The 17,318-nt window shown below is 33.8% G+C and overlaps 2 protein-coding genes across 2 annotated transcripts in view; one reads left to right on the top strand and one right to left on the bottom strand.

Annotated features, from left to right (window-relative positions):
• LOC108912284 (probable G-protein coupled receptor Mth-like 1) overlaps window positions 1-17,318 on the bottom strand; it is a 227,511-nt gene that overhangs the window by 34,015 nt on the left and 176,178 nt on the right. The gene's annotated exons all lie outside the window — the stretch shown is intronic.
• On the top strand, window positions 5,680-15,290 carry LOC108912639 (zinc finger and BTB domain-containing protein 14). Its single transcript, XM_018717941.1, has 4 exons — window positions 5,680-5,753; window positions 9,286-9,600; window positions 9,695-10,496; window positions 14,576-15,290. The coding sequence occupies exons 2-4, from the start codon at window positions 9,314-9,316 to the stop codon at window positions 14,996-14,998; spliced, it is 1,512 nt and encodes a 503-aa protein (XP_018573457.1). The 5' UTR covers window positions 5,680-5,753; window positions 9,286-9,313; the 3' UTR covers window positions 14,999-15,290.

The raw sequence follows: 17,318 nt of genomic DNA, 5'->3' as shown, positions 1-17,318 counted from the left end.
ATGTCATCGACCCAGCTCTAACAAATATCATAGAGGACGACCCTGCTTACAATGAACACGAACTGATTTTCCAGCAAGACGGAGCTCCTCCACATTACTCGCTCAATGTGCGCAATTACCTAAATGAGACGTTTCCAGGACGCTGGATAGGACGAAGAGGTGCAATTGAGTGGCCCCCTCGGTCACCCGACTTAAATCCTTTAGATTTCTTTCTCTGGGGGCACATTAAAAGCAAAGTTTACAGCACTCCACCTGATACCTTGGAAGATCTGCGAGGACGAATCATTAATGTATGTCGCGAAGTAACACCGCAAGTGCTCCAGAATGTTCGACAACGGTTTGAAGACAACCTGTATCATTGTATGCAAGTTGGCGGACAACATTTTCAGCATTTACTTGACTAATACCGTAAGTTTTGAAGTAAAATTAAATCGATTTTCGCATTTCTCGTCAAAAATATTGTTCGTATTTTCAAAGCTGCATATTTTCTAAAATAATGAATCGATTTTCAAAACGTAAGAATCGTTGTATAGAGAATTAAAAGCCCTTTCTAATGACCTCCCATTTGACCCCCTTTCCCATTTGAAAAAATTTAGGGGATAGCACCCTCACTTAGGGGGTTGAAGATTTTGGTATGCTTTTTGAGCCAAAAGTTGTCCCCAGAAAAAAATTTGACCTGTTTTTGATTTTGCCGAAAAGTTCTTTACTACCCTGTAATGCCTTGCGGTACGTTTTCGATGGGCTACCCTGTATACTAGACTAGGATGAGTATCAAATTCTTTATAAAATATGTAGCAGCTAATTAATATTTTAATAGCTTATTCAACATTCCTTTAATTGCATGAGGATATTACTCCTGTAAGAATTAATAGACATCTTCAGACATCCAATAATTTATTACTTCATCATGGACGTCTATGAAAATTTTACGAAAAAAAATATTTATTTTCTTCAAGTCCTCGATATTGTGAGTATTACTCTGCTTCGTGAGTTGAGACAAGTTGTGAAAATCGACAATGTATGTATTTATTTAAATATTGCAAAATTATTCGTGTTAAAATTAGTCTCAACCTTTACTTACATGAAACGACAGGTGTAAAATTGTAAACTCGACCTTCCGATCCAGACAACCTCGCCGCACTAGTCAAAAGTTTAGTAAATATAGCGAGAGGTATACAAAACAATCGTGCTTGAATTAAAATAACGTTTCATTTACATGCATCACACCGCAGAGCACACTATCATTTTGTGAATCCGAAAAATCCCTAAATTTTGGGGTCACCAATGTTGATGCTTCGTTTACAATGAACAATGACAAACCGTTACGTCTACGCTCGAGATAATGCGATCGCTGATTGGTTGAGTAGAATCTCGTGAAAAATTACATCAACCACAGGTGGTGAAACAGAATATTGTGTTTTAATGTAATTCTGATTTTATTGTTTAATAATTATTCTTAATTTTACCTAAATTGAATTGCAAACATGAAGGAGCTAGAATTAATGTTCCAAACAAAATTACTGCCCACATGACTTGTAATCATTTATGAATACTATTGTTTAAATGACATTCGGTTTATATGCCAATTAAGTATTAATTTTCTTGATCATATATTTGTATACGACAGAAATCTGTTTCTTATAGCATCGAATCGACAATTTTTTATTGCCAGCAACAGTGTACCACAGGGTTCAAAATTAGGGCCAGTTTTTATTTAACTATCATTAACGATTATCATCAGAACGTCTCACGTATGCTAACGAGTTGAAACTATTCGAAGAAATGGATAACATCAATGATTATTTGTCATTACATAACGATGTTGATGAACTTTATGACTGGTTGGTAGAAAATAAATTACCTTTGAATGTAGATACATGTAAAATAGTTCAGCAGAGCTAAAACACCCGAGCAATGTTTATACTATGAAAAGTAACGCACTTTAAGTAAGAATTTATTAATCCAAAGATTTAGAAATATATTTTCAAATGAATTTATGAATATGTCAAGTATGTGTTTTTGTATTCATTATATTTAGACACATAATTTTTAATTTTTTTTTAGATGGTGTACGGTAAATACCCATTTCAAAAATGAAAATGACAGTTTAACATTTACCGAAGTCACGGGGGCAGATCTAAAACAGTCGCAGTTTCTAATAGATGCTATATTCACTAATGGTGGTGAGGTATCAACTACTTTTGTAATCCCACTATCCGCGTCATTGTTAATAACATCTACATGACTGCCTCTGATTTGAAGCTTCGCATCGATCAATTTATTCGAACATATCTAGCGGCACCCTAATGCCTGAATTCGACGCCTTGCTTAATCGAGAGTATGGCACGGTTTTCATGACAGTGAGTGTAGTCAGTAGCATTGTGTATTATGATCATAACACATTATGCACATAACTCGATCACAGATTTATTGTTGAAATATAATTGCACATATAAAAATGTGACTGAAATCATTCTACTGAATGAAATTAACTGATAAATATTTTGCCGCCCCTGTAAAACGCCAAATTCAGCAATGTGATATTGGATAAGAAATATTTATAAAATTGAATCAATCTTGTAATAGAATATAAAAATTATAACTTGATTTATCCATTTTTATCAAGTGAATGTATTTGCAAAAGGATTTTTTTTCCTTCTGTTTATATGAAGTTTTCTCAGAAAATTACTTTTTTTATAAATTATTATATACTAAAGACATTGTGGTATAAGGAGATCCTTCTACATTGGTTTTAAATGTAGCAATTACGAGATAGACAATGCTTTCATGGTTATTCTAAGTTATGAACGTTATTACTGTAAATATAAAAACCAAGAGACCGCGGTAAAACACCGTCGACAACACGGAAAGGCTGGGAAATTGCAAAGTTTACTGCACTCCGTCTTGCATCGATGAGGATTCCGCAAATAAGATCACAGAAGCGGAAAATTCATTTCCGACATAATTTTTCAGTTTTTGTTTTACCGTGCGGGTACAACGCTACAAGACGCATGTCTAAACTTTAAGTGTCCATAGTAGATGGTAGATTAATGTTGCAGAGTATAAAACATTTAGAGCGACATACAAATGTTGTTTTGAATGTCAAAAAAGAGTAGGTACTCCAGAAAATAAGGAAAAAATGTTCGCTTGAACATAGGTCTGGATCTGGAAGCGCTTCGTTTCCGGGAAACACTCTGTGGTGTTTCGAATAAAGAAAATTGTTTTTATCTTCCAAACGGTTGACTAAATTGTTTCATATTTGGTACAGTGTAGTACCAAATAAGTCTACACGCTTTGAATATGTCGATGACAATTGAGATAATTCAAGAATAGATATTCAGAGGTATCATTTTTAAGTTTAACATATTTATTCAATGAAAAATACGTTATACAGGCGCGCAAAAAAGTCTATTTTTTCGATCAGACCCTGTTATTATGTTCACGAACCCACTGAATTTGATGCAGGTAAGTACCTGTATTTTCGAGAAACAGCCTAGGAAATTATAAAGGTTATTAAGTACTATATTTCTTTAAAATATGGAACAATTATGCTTTTCTATTTTAGTTCTATTCGGTCACAATGTCATTAATTTTAAAGGAAGATAGGGAAAATGAGTAAAATACGCGATTAAAACAATTTTAAAAACGCTCCTGATCGCTGATCTACAAAGGTTTATCGAGAGTGACACTTGACTTACCGTAACATTGGGTCATTAACCTAACTTTTATTGTGTTTTTAATAGTGAACGACAAAAACACCTTTTTACCTAGAGACATGAATGAATAAGATATTTTTTGCATTTTAAATATTATTATTAGGTATTATTTATTTGTTAATAAAAACAATTGTATAATGATAATTATTATTTTTGAATATTAGGTTATTTAGTAGGTGCTTTTAATACTGTTAACGTTTTCACTATGTGTTTACAATTGAATGTTTGTTTTTAGTAATATGTTCAATTAATTATTCAGTTTGTAGTACGTATACCATATTGTGTGACTTATTGCTTTTCAAAGAGTAGTACCGTATCTACTATATATTTAAAATAACTGTACGACTAAAGAAATACTCACCCATCCGTCTACAACACTGTTAAGATGGGATCAGCACTTTGATTTTGAAGCCAATTGCAAGACGGCTGAAGAAATCAGCTGTTTCGCTTCAACGTTCGAATGCTGTGGTGCGCCATCGCGATCCCAGTCAGCAAAGGTGATACAAAGCAGGGTGCCGAGTTAACGGGAGTTAAGGGGTAATTTGCAATTTTTTTAGTCGAGTAAAATGTTTTTTTCGATTTTCTGTCTGTATTAGGTCTTCCGAATAAGTGGTTAAAATTAATGACTTTATGAATGAATCGCCCTGTATAGCTGATAAAGATCTTATTTGTGACATTGCTGTGATAAATATACCTTTCAGAAAAGTGTGACACTGTAATTCCCATTTTTTTGTTTTCTTTTTTATATAAAACATAGCCGTCTTCTTTTCATCAAAATATATTCGCTATTCTTTTGAACACATTTTTAGATCAGGATAGGTAAAATTTCTTGCATTTTTTAATCGTAAAATTTATGTTATTCGATTTGCACATTTGGTTCGAATCCTAAAATTCTAACCTAAAAATTGTAACAAGTGGCTGAGGGGGCTGAAGTACGAGCAACTCAATCCCAAGAAATTGTATTATTAGGTTTTACAGATTCAGCACAAGAAAGTAAAAAAATTTAAAGGTCTAACACATCGCCTATTTTATTTGGTTAAACTTTAGAAGTAATAGTTTATATGACTTCTAAAGACACCATTATATTTTTAACAGATGAAGAAATCCAGGACTAACTAATCAGATTTAAGAGGTTATATTTATTTTCAGTTTATTTTTAAATTAAACACAGTTTCAAAAACATCTTTTGACATTTATTTGATTCGAACAATATGATCCGGATCAAAAATCCGTGATTCAATGAATCGATGAAAAGAAGAAGGGTTATATTAGAATACAATAGCTTTCAGTTTTTAAGGATTTTGAATATGGGTGTTCAGAATGGATGAACAAAAAAAATTAAATGATCATTCAGATCATAAAAATAATGACATAAGTTCCTATAATGATTTCTCGAAAGCTTAACATTAAGGAAATTATACGTAAGCCCAAAGTTATATTGATATTTTGCCATTAATTTTTATTTAGTTAAACGATTTTTTTCCAAATTTGTTACACTCGTTATTGGCAGCAAACTACACCACGAAAAAAAAATCGTCAAAATTCTAAAGCTCTAAAAAACTTCACTGGTCTTATTGGGTAGGAAATTAATGCCCTTTTTATTTAAAATATCTCAAATTAAAATACTGAGGTTATGTGGTATAGTTTCCGGACACCCTGTGTATTGAATAATATTAATAAAACATTATTACAAACCATTTTAAGCATCGTAAAAAAATATCTAATCTCCAAATTTCAAAACTCAACAAACGATCGATAACAGAAGCGATACCGCTTAAAATGAACAACCCTCAACGCTCGGTATATTAAAGACCGGAGAATCGACAAGTGCGCGGTTAGAGCGATGTCAGATCGATAGAATAAACGGCGCCGCTGGATTGGCTGCAGAAAATCAATGGCGGTTGGGGTCCCACCGATAATATCGATTTTCCTCAACTGCCTCGACAGACCTTAGGCTGCGTACCTCTAGCTCGTGCTATTGTCGTGACGCCGCAAGTGCATAGTGACGTGCCTCTCCGAAAATTCCCCGAAAAAAAGGTAAAATTTAAGTTAAGATCGAGTGTGTGTGTCATGCGAGAATGCGAGCGATCCGCTTTTGTTTGAGAGTTTGAAAGCAGGCAACGCGATACGCGATTGAAAGCGGCTATTTAGATCCAGGCGGCTGGCGGGCGAACTACGCCAGTGCCGCCGAGATCGGTGTTATTGAAATATTGAACGGTGGGCCGGTAAAAATGCCGAGCGTGTTTGTTAATTGATTGCGATGTTACGGCGATGGATGGTTGGTGATGAAAAAAAAACCTTTGTTTAATTATAAACCGCAACTGCTTTTGTAACTGGTTCTATGGATCGGCATCGAATCAAAGAAATTCGAATTTATTGATTTTCGAATCGCATTAAATGATAATATACAGTGTACAGGTTGAATGAATTAGACAGTACCTTGTTGTATTCCCTCTAAAAACGTTATAGGCATTTTTTAAATTTTAATATCAAAATATATATTTTTTGTTGTGATTGCAAAATTGTTAAGTGTAATTTCAATTTTTTTTTTAATTTTTTCAAAGATTTACCTATAGATTTACAAAGATTTACCTATAGATTTTCAAAGATTTACCTATAGATTTAGTACAAAGAAAGTTATGAAGGTTTGTGCATTAGAAATATTTTTCTAGCACTTGTAAATATGTATACGCAATAGAGTCTAAGGGGTGTTTACAAATTTGCAGAGGATATCTGAAAGTTAATAAATTGACCCGCGGACACTCGATTACAGAAATATTTTTTTGCAAATAGAATATTTCTTTAGTACTTAGTGGCTTACCACACTGATACGATAGAAACTTTATTGAAACCACCATTATTTGCCAGGGTTGCTGCGCGCCGCCTATTTCAAAATCCCTGTAAATAAAGATATGCAACTTGTTTTTATCAACGTTTCCTTAATTCAACTCTTCTATATTGATGGACCATATAAATTGAACTAGCAATTTTTCTGTTTACTGTAAGGGCTAAACTGATACTGATACTGATACTGAACTGATACTGATACAGTAAGATATTTTTGGATAAAGCTGATCTTAAGGCTAATCCAAGTAAAATGTATTTTCAATACAAAGAAATAACTTAATACATTCTGAAACCTTCCTATTCGACCTAAAACTAAAAGGACAGGTAGAAATATCTGCAAATTACCTGAAACTTGCATTTATTTTTATTACCTTAAAGTTAAACTTTGGAAGGTTCAAGATAATAAGATAATCCATAGTAAATGGGCAGGATTTTTCCGTACCTTCATTATATGCTGCATAAATACTGGTAATTAAAATAATATACAGGGTGTTTCGCATAAGAACCGATACAAAACAGGGGCATGTAGGGGAAATATGGTGATTTAACGCAACTTACATTTATACTAGCTGCACCTCTGTTAGAGTTATAGACCTTGAAAGAGGGGTTTCAAATTTCGAAAAAAATTAATATCTCAGTTATACTTGAACTTAGAAAAACCAAATTTGGTATAGTCTTTCCGATTTCATTTGAAGAACCAAAAGGTTGACAGTATGTACCAGGTCCTGTCGCTGACGCAGCAACTCGCCATTGAAATATTTAAAACTTGTTCCTATATTTATTTTTCCATACCCATATACAGGTCTGGTCGTACAAAACGTGGAGGTGGTAGAAATGTATACGCCCAGTTGAAGAAACGAAACGAAATACAAACACAGCTGCATTGGGCCACTGGGCAATAAATCTCAGCTGTTGACAAGTGGTTGACAAATTGCCCAGCAGTGCAGTGCAACAATGCGGAATTAACTTTTTTAGGGACGCCTATGAAAGTCATTAAATTTTATTTTATTGCCAGGCGTTTTTTTACATGTTCAACTGACTTCGGAAAGACTATACACGGTGTGAGTGTACCAAGAGCATTAATCGGCAGTATAGTTCAATTAAAACATTTTAAAGGGTTGATATGCACCATCAAAATGTGACGGAATATTTTAACTCATTAGCAGATTTAAAAAATTATTACTTTATTTTATGAGAAATTTCATTCTAAAACTTTTCCTACTCTTGTTAGTTTTCAAAAAACTTGTCGTTTTCGACAACAACACGAATAACTAATAATACGTATTGTAGCTGTGTTATTTAAAATCATCGAAAATTCAAAAGTTGGCTATGAATTTATACGTCAAACTTGACAATCAGGAGAAAAAATTGAATAAGAATAATTTAATAGAAAAACAAACAACTTAAACAACAGAAATAACATACGATTTGCACTGACAAGATATAGAAAATTTTCAAAATTATCACCGTTTTCTCTCAGGCATAAATTTATTCTTCGTCGAAAATTGAAGTCTATCCAATAACTGCCGATTGTTTCTAATGAATGTGCATTTATCCGTAACGCGATTCCACAATTTTGTTCGAGACGCAACTGGCGAGGAATACACAAATTCTTTTAACGTTTCCCAAACAAAGAAGTCACATTTGTTTAGCTGTGGTGATCTGGTGGGCAATTATTTCCTCTTCCAATCCATTTATTTAGATACTGGTGGTTTAAAGTCTAACAATATTACTACAATAAGAGGGTGCTCGATCATGCATAAATCAGTGTTCCAGTCTGAGTTGTAATGGCACCCCGTCAAGTAGATCCGGGAGAATGTTTTGGAGAAATTCTAAATAAGTTTCGCCATTTACTCGATTCGGTAAAATAACTGGACCAATTAAATACCGATTAAAAACACCGATCCAAACATTTATTTTAAATTTGCGTTGGAGTTACTGAATAAGGATTTATATCGGAATACTCATGATAGTTATGTAAATCTGTAATACCTCTGTGAGTGAAATAAGTTTCTTTCGAAAATTAATGCCTTGATGTAAAATAAACTGACAGAAATTCAGTCGTTTAACCAAATCATTAGGTAACAATTCTTGCACTTTTTGGATATTACAGATTACGTCTGATCACTCGATGTACAGAAGTTTGCGATACATCAGTTTGTCGGGATAAAATTATAGTACTAATATGTGGGTCATCTTCAATTGTATTCAAAATAAGTTCGTCGTCTTGTGCCTTGATTGCAATAGCACGTTCTCGAGTGTTACTGAAAAACTTCCGCCCGTCTTTCAACATTGAAAAATGTTTTTCTATGGGGGATTACACGATTTGGAAATCTTCTCCAATATTCTTCAACACTTCTTCTGTAGTTTCCTCCACAGAAACCTAACATTAATAGCATGTCAACTTGTTCGCTAAATCAAAACTTCCTGACCATTTCCATAACACCCAGTAAACAATTACTAAAATTAACTGACTTTTTTTTCTGATAGTTAAGTTTGACGTTTACATAGCCAACTTTTGAAATTTCGATGATTTTAAATAACAGCTACAATACGTATTGTTAGTTATTCGTGTTTTTGTTGAAAACGACCAAGTTTTTTAAAAATCAACAAGAATAAGAAAAGTTTTATAATTAAATATATTAACACAAAATTTCTAATTCTTTAAAAATTATAAACAAATTGCTATCATAATTTTGTCTTAAAGACATTCTGTTTTCAGGTTTAATTAGGTAGGTCCAATTCCAGATATGGAGAAACAGGCGGAAATTTGCGAGACCTATCAGCTGAAATGGAGCTCCTACAACGCCTATATCCACTCCTGCATAGCCACTTCCCTCCAAAACGACTCATTTGCCGACGTGGCTCTCGTCACCGTGGACGGACACCAGATCATGGCTCACCGCTTCGTGCTGACCTACAGCAGCCTGTTCCTGGCCCAGGTCCTCAAATTCCAGCCCAAAGCCACCACGGCTCTGCCTCTGGTGATAATCATGCCTCCCGAAATCGACTACAAGAGTCTCAAGGTGCTCGTCAGGTATGCCAAGCTAAAAGATCAGTTATGAACAATCATCAGCTATCTAGCATTGCTCAATTAAGACTGTGTAACTCAACTGAGTATTATATTCTAGGTACATGTACAGCGGGGAAGCAAAGGTGTCCAAAGAGATCCTGAACAACGTGTTGCGTGGAGGAGACATCCTCCAAGTCAAAGGCCTATATCGCGAAAAAGAAGACCAGGAAAAGAACGTAAAGATCACCCAGAAACTTCCAAACAACACTTCTGCAACACCTTCAACCACATCAACAACCACCACCACTACCACCTCAACTGTCAACAAACCTGTGCAGAACGTTTTGAACAAGCCTGTTTCTAGCCCTGTGACAGTTCAAGAGAAGCCAGCTCAGAACCCAAAGTTCTTAGTTGTGCAGAAGCCCAAAGAACAACAAACCTATTCCAACCCAAGGCCCAAGGTGCTCAATTTTACCATAATGCAGAAGTACGAGAAAATTAAAGTTCCTAATGAGAATTCTTCAAATTCTACCAAACGTTTGACAATTTTGAACAAGAGCTTGGATCAGGAAAAAGGCGATAAAGAAAGCGACGAACAAGATGTGAGTGATAAAACTGAACCTTCTCCTTCAAAGGACAGTAACCTCTCGTATCTGATGATCAAAGACGAACCCATAGAGTGGAGCGAGGCCGATATGGAGATAATCGATTCCAAAGAGGTGTTCGACAATATGACCATTAAATCTGAGAACACTGAGAATTACGAATCGGAATCTATGAGTAACGAGGAGGAAATGTTTTCGCCTTTGACTTGCGAGTTGTGCACTGAGACCTTCACGATTCCCGCTGAATGGGTGAGACACGTACAGACCCATACGGACATGTTGCCAGCTAAGAGACGTCGGAGGGACAGTCCAGGGGTAAGTTCATTTTACCTTTTATAAATATCGTTTTCATAAAATAATCACAGACGCTACTGCACTACTACATCACTGGTGAAGGTCTTTGTTCGCCTTTACCGCCCAAAAAAAAACAGTTTTTATAATAATTCGTATTATAAAATTAAATAACAGGGCGTTAAAAAAAGTGTTACAAACTAGGGTGTAAGAACTGGAAAAGGTTCATATAAACATGACCTTCGTGCACCAAAAAACATATTTTCCAAATGAAAATAAAATTTTGTTTCAAATAAAATGAAATACATACAACTTTATATATTTACGTTTCGCTAAAAGAAATAATAGTTTGAGAATGAAGGTCTCGAAAATGATTTTTCTAAAAGATTTCGCGAAAAACATCTAGCAAAAATGATACCAACGTTTTTTTATCAAAATTTTATCAGAATGGTATAAAAGACATTGTTTTGGATTATGTCTTTTAAGAATATACAGGGTGTCTCACATTTAAATAGCAGGACCTCAGGAATCAGTAGAAAACCTCATTTTGAGTATGAAAGTTCCTATATATATATGGGTCCTAAAACGCTTCGTTTCTGAGATACAGGGCGTTCAATTTTATTTTTGTTTTATTTATTTATTTTTTAACTAAATAACCGCTGACAAAAAAAATCATCATGTTGCGGCGAAAGACTTAGTATTTAAGGGCAAATAATTTGACACAGAAAATCATCGCATATTAGTTCCAGTGGTGGAGATAGAGGGGTCTCTATGCATATTTTTATAAAAAAAAGTATAGCCGATTTGATATTTTGCAAATGTTTTCGAAAAATATGAAAGAGCATTCAATTTTACCCAGAAAAGGCCCTCTTGTCCAAAGTCGATAGGAGGTGGCGTTTTCAAGAAAAACCGAAAATACTGTTTAGAAGTCAAATAATAATTTTTAAACATTGTGTTACAACTAAATTAAATATGTAGTTCAAAAATTCGGTTAAAATTGTTTTTAATTAATTAAATGAAAATAAATACAAAAATAAATAACGAAAACCATATTACATCAAAGCAAATGTTCGAAATGTAAACCATTTTCTTCGATACATAACTGACACCGACGCTGAATAGAACGTCTCATTTGAATTAAGTTATTGTCTCTGATTTCACTGCATGCGTTCCGAATCCGACGAATAAGTTCATCCCTTGTGTCCACAGTAGTGGTATAAACTCTCTCTTTAATAAAACCCCAGAGGAAAAAATCTAGGGGTGTCAGATCAGGGGATCGGGGAGGCCATGCAACGATACCCCCGCGGCCAATCCATTTTTCGGGAAAGTGGGTGTTCAACCAGTTCCTGACATTTCGGCCAAAATGAGCTGGACAGCCATCAAGTTGAAACCATGCTCGCATTCTTAAATTCAGAGGAATTTCCTCCCACATGTTGGCACTCTCGGTCTCTAAGAACTCTAAGAAATTCGCAGAATTCAGTCGTTGAGGTAAGATGTAAGGGCCGAAAAGACAATTGTTATAAACGCCGAGCCAAATATTAACACTAAATTCGTGCTGAAAATTTCGTGGTCTGATTGCATGCGGGTTTTCATGTGCCCACTCATGCTGATTGTGTAAATTTGTCACACCTCGACGAGTAAAACATGACTCGTCGGTCCATAATATGTGTGATAAAAAATTTCCGTCGTTTTCAATTGAGTTAAGAATCCACCGAGAAAAAGCTATTCTATGTTCCTCGTCACCCGGACGTAAACCCTGAACAGGTTGTAAGTGGTAGGGATGTCTATGATCTCGTCTTAATGTTCTAGAAATAGTGCACCTGGAAACACCAATAATCCTGGAAATTTTTCTGGTACTCGTCGTGGGATCTCTGTCAAATTCGTGCAAGATTCGCTGATTCCTCCTATTTCTGCCAATATTAACGTTAATTATGTTGCGATCCCTATGGACCAGATTCAATCCGTCATTAGCGAAACGTTGATGAACATTAATAAAAACGTGTGGATGCGGCTGTCTTCTATTAGGAAATCGTCTCCGATATTCCCTAGCAGCTTCTGCCGAGTTCCCATTGGCAAACCCGTATATGAAGTGAATATCTGCGTATTCTTGGTTCGTAAACTTAAACGGCATTTTGAATTTGTTGCAATTTTTTTTAATACTCTACACACAATTAGAAACTATAATAAAATAAGCGCAAATGTCAATATTAGAATGACATTTCAAGTCTTATTTGATTTCTAAACAGTATTTTCGTTTTTTCTTAATTTGACTTCTAAACAGTATTTTCGGTTTTTCTTGAAAACGCCACCTCCTATCGACTTTGGACAAGAGGGCCTTTTCTGGGTAAAATTGAATGCTCTCATATTTTTCGAAAACATTTGCAAAATATCAAATCGGCTATACTTTTTTTTATAAAAAATATGCATAGAGACCCCTCTATCTCCACCACTGGAACTAATATGCGATGATTTTCTGTGTCAAATTATTTGCCCTCAAATACTAAGTCTTTCGCCGCAACATGATGATTTTATTTGTCAGCCGATATTTAGTTAAAAAATAAATAAAACAAAAATAAAATTGAACTCTCAGTATCTCAGAATCGAAGCGTTTTAGGAACCATATATATAGGAACTTTTAGACTCAAAATGAGGTCTTCTAGTGATTCCTGAAGTCCTGCTATTTAAATGTGAGACACCCTGTACATGCATCTGGGAGGAATTCTTTACTACTACTGTTAAATACATACTTTATTTTGTTTATTGAAGAAATAATTAACAACTTATTTTTGGGATTGGTTTTAATATTCTCTTTATATTCTTTACAAAATATTTTAAATGTCTATAGAATTTTTATTTTATTTCTTGTGTTAATGGTGTTTGTTTGCTATCTTTTTCGATATTAATAGAAAGTGAAATAATGTGACAAAAAACTTTTGCCCTGTATTGTTTTATTTTTGTTTGAAATAATTATTTAACTGGAAAGAAATATAAAACAAACGAATTTGGCGGACAGCGTCATGTGCACCATCTGTTGATAAGAAGCTCAACTAAAATCTCACACCACTGTCCTTTTATTCAGTAATATCATTGTTTTTAGAAGAATGGAAAACAATGGAAATATAGAGAGGAGTTACTTAAATAAAAAGTTTTCTGTAATAACGTCCTTGTCTAGTACGTCACACGGTTGTAATCGAAAATTTAAATGAGTTTTTAACAAATTTGCTTAAACGGTTTGCATTAACTTTAATTGTAAAATATTATTAAATCTAATACATATTTTTTTATTTATTTAAAGATAGTTGTTGGATATCTAAAACATCTTCTTCGACCTGTAAGTGTCTTGGCTCTCGAGCTTCTTCAACAACAAAGAACACTCGCTCGACATACAATCGCGATGTTGTGGCAGCATATTGGTAATATTCCCCGTATACTAATGTCACAACAAACCAGTAATTTTGTTTGAAACAGTAAAGTTAAAAAATATTAGAACAATAAGCTCAAGACTACATTAAAACACAACAGTCTGTTTCACCGGCTGTGATTGGTGTATTTTTTCACGAGATTCTATTCAACCAATCAGCGATCGCATTATCTCGAGCGTAGACGTAACCGTTTGTCATTGTTCGTTGTAAACGAATCATTAATATTGGTGACGTCAAGATTTAGGGATTTTTCGGAACTTCCGTTTTAGCACAAATAATAGCTATATAATACATATAAATAGACGGTTTAAGTTAAACGTGATACGTAGTAGTAAGTAAAACGTGTAATTTCTGCATTTACATATGTCACGAATTGTGTTTGAAAAGTCAATTTAAGCATGTAAAGTCTAAATGTGACATAACCTCAAACATTATGTCAAATTTGAAGTTTGAAGAAGCGTTACTTGTTTTTCCACAATAAAATGAATGATGTGAATATATTTAAGTTGCAACAGCTTCAAGAATGTCATAATTATTAGAAAAACGACAGAAAGTGTCATTTCCATGTCTTGATTTCGTCAGTCTTGTTCGCTAGTGACGTCACTACATGCGCGTGATCACACCACGACCCCAACATAAGAAACACCACAATAGTAGTTTTTAACTATCTGTTTTTTTTAGGATTCCTACGAGAACGACACCTTCCCCGAGCTGATGTGCGACATGTGCCAGAAGTCGTTCCCCACCCCCGCCGAGTGGGTGCACCACATCCAGGACACGCACACTGACTTCGAGCTGCACCTCTCCAACAAGAAGATCCACCACGGGAAGTCCGTGGTGACCGCCCCCAGTACCATCACCTCCTCCGCGTTGAACGAGCTGAGCAAGAAGTGCTCGGAGTGCAACAAGACGTTTCCGTCACACGCTTCCATGATCATCCACAGGCGGAGGCACACGGGGGAGAAGCCCTACGGCTGCGAATACTGCAACAAGAACTTCAACGTGAAGAGCAACCTGCTGAGGCATCTGAGGACGCTGCACAACAAGATCATCAATTCCACGGAGATAGAGAACAAGGATTCTCTTTCCGACAACAGCAATTAGCTTGTTTTGGTTTAAGGTTTAATGTTTTTCAGTTTAGAAGAATGTTTGTTTATTCTAGGTTAAAATTTGTTTTCAAGTAGGTCCTTTTTTTGTAAAAGTTGTAGTTTTATTTGTTTTTTTCCTCGTTTTTATATATTATAGATGGACAACCAGTTAAATTTGGAAATTAAAATACCAGATGGCGATTCTTACATGAAGATTCAGTTAACCAAACAAAATCCTGTTTCATGATAAATAAAAAGTTATTTTCAAAAGAAAACGATACAAAATATCGCGAAGAACAAATAATATAAGTAAGGATAAATTTTTATTTGTTTATTTGGTTTTAAATTTAAAATATTTTGTTCATGTTAACTTTTATACGCAAATATATTTGTTTGTCGACGTAAGCCTTTTCATTTCTGATCGTAAACTGTCATAGAATAGGTTTTATTTTTATAAATTGTCTAAATTCCATAATATAGTCCTTTCTAAAGATCCAGCTTTGTTTGTTGTTTCCCACCTGTTTGATTTAAAGTGAATACTGATAAAAATATTCAATGAACATAATATTTAAATTCAGTGCATTCATAAGTGTCTTTCACCAAACCTAAATTGTTAATGTTCATCAACTTCAGCGAAATATAGAACAAGGACTATTATCTATCCAAGAGAGCAAATACACTGAGAGAAAGCGACCAACAATCTTTAGAACAAGGGTATAGGTAAATTTTTTCTAGCATTTTTTCCACTAAAGGTAAGTAGATCATTTATTGCACTAGATAAGGGACTAGTTGAAACCTATCTATTTACGGTTAAAAATAATTTACCTTATGTTAAGGATAAAGGTGTTATGTAAAAAAAGATTAGAAGATGTGCATATTTGTAGTGACGTTGCAATTGTGTTCATAGGTTATCACTTTTGGTTCATATTTTCTTTTTACATTTTAAGAAGATATATCGTGTTTTACTTGTAACTTTTTAAATATGAAGAGGAAATTTAAAGACGAAGGTAATAATTGAATCTAGCTATATGCACACAGTTATAGCAAAAAAATCATCTATTAATGTCTAAAATGTAACTCATTTGCAGTTAAAAAGGATATTTGCTGGTATTGTGATAATAAAACTACTTTTACTAGGGTAGAAATTGTACTGTACCTACTGTAATAAGATGGTCTTGCAACAATACATAAAAAGTTAGTAAAAAACCTTTAACCTAACCACTAAAAGATTCCTTTAGCAAATTATTTTTTATTAGGAGAGCATCGTAAGCTGTCTATTATTTTCTTAGAATTAATCAATTTCTCCTTATGGATACGTGATATTTCCTTCTGTGTAATAGGTATTGCATTCTAATTTAAATTTATCGCAGTTTTGATTTTATAAGAAAATTATATTATTCTAGCTTAAAATCTATATTTTTCAACTTTTTCTTTTGTAAAAATTCTGTTAAGTATACCATTTTTCATTTGTACTACTTACCAAACAAAGAAGGGTTTGAAGATAAATTAGAATATGGTTTATTTTCATAGGAAAAGTATAAAGTGTGTAGGTATGGCAAATAACATAATATAAGGATAATTTTCTCATTGTGTATTTGGTTTTAAGCGTTTTGTTCACAATGTTATCTTCTACAAGTAAATATTTATTTCAAATCGTAAACAATAGGAAGTTTTATTTTATAAAATGTCTATTTTCTATAATAAAGTTCTTACCAAAGATATAACTTTTGCTTCTCATTTATTAGGTTCACAGGATGGATAATGAAAAGAATAATTTGAATTCAGTATAGTAATAAACAATGTTTGTCTTCATTTCACCATTTCTAAATTATAAACTCCACAGAGATAAAGAATAACCATTCTATTTTTGATGAAAACAGATTTCTCACGATTGTTTCTAAGCTCGATTTAATGCAAAAAGAGCGAATTCCCGAGCGACTTTTGCCTGATCCTGCGTTTATATCGTTGTTTTGCACATTCTACATTTTTAGTTGTAAAGAGCAACTTAATTTCAACTTTTTGAAATCTTCTTTCTATACGTTTATTTGGATCAGCTAGAACCTAAGTCTACGATATTAACTTCTAAAATTAACGTTTAGTAATTAAATAATTAGTTGCAAAAAGACAAACAAAATCCAATTGTATTTGTTCTTTTTTTTATATTATCATTCTACTACATTCCTCACCGTTATAAAATGCAATAAAATATATATTCTTTTAAGTTTTCAGCGTTTATGATCTAATTTGACTGGACTATATACGCTCTCCTCATTTTTTTAAATTTTTTTCACTTTATCGTTCACGAATCTGGCTAGTGCCTCATTTTAAGATTAATT

The sequence above is a fragment of the Anoplophora glabripennis genome, unplaced genomic scaffold (genome assembly GCF_000390285.2).
Source record: "Anoplophora glabripennis isolate ALB-LARVAE unplaced genomic scaffold, Agla_2.0 scaffold35, whole genome shotgun sequence".
NCBI lineage: Eukaryota > Metazoa > Arthropoda > Insecta > Coleoptera > Cerambycidae > Anoplophora > Anoplophora glabripennis.
The sequence above is the reverse complement of the archived record's forward strand: the minus strand, read 5'-3'. Positions and strand labels throughout refer to the sequence as shown.

Bases quoted from the DNA above. Each gene is read 5' to 3' on its own strand.
- LOC108912639 (XM_018717941.1), top strand. From the start codon at position 9,314: ATGGAGAAACAGGCGGAAATTTGCGAGACCTATCAGCTGAAATGGAGC. The intron at 9,601-9,694 runs GTATGCCAAGCT...ATTATATTCTAG, and splicing joins AGTCTCAAGGTGCTCGTCAG to GTACATGTACAGCGGGGAAG. The intron at 10,497-14,575 runs GTAAGTTCATTT...TGTTTTTTTTAG, and splicing joins GTCGGAGGGACAGTCCAGGG to GATTCCTACGAGAACGACAC.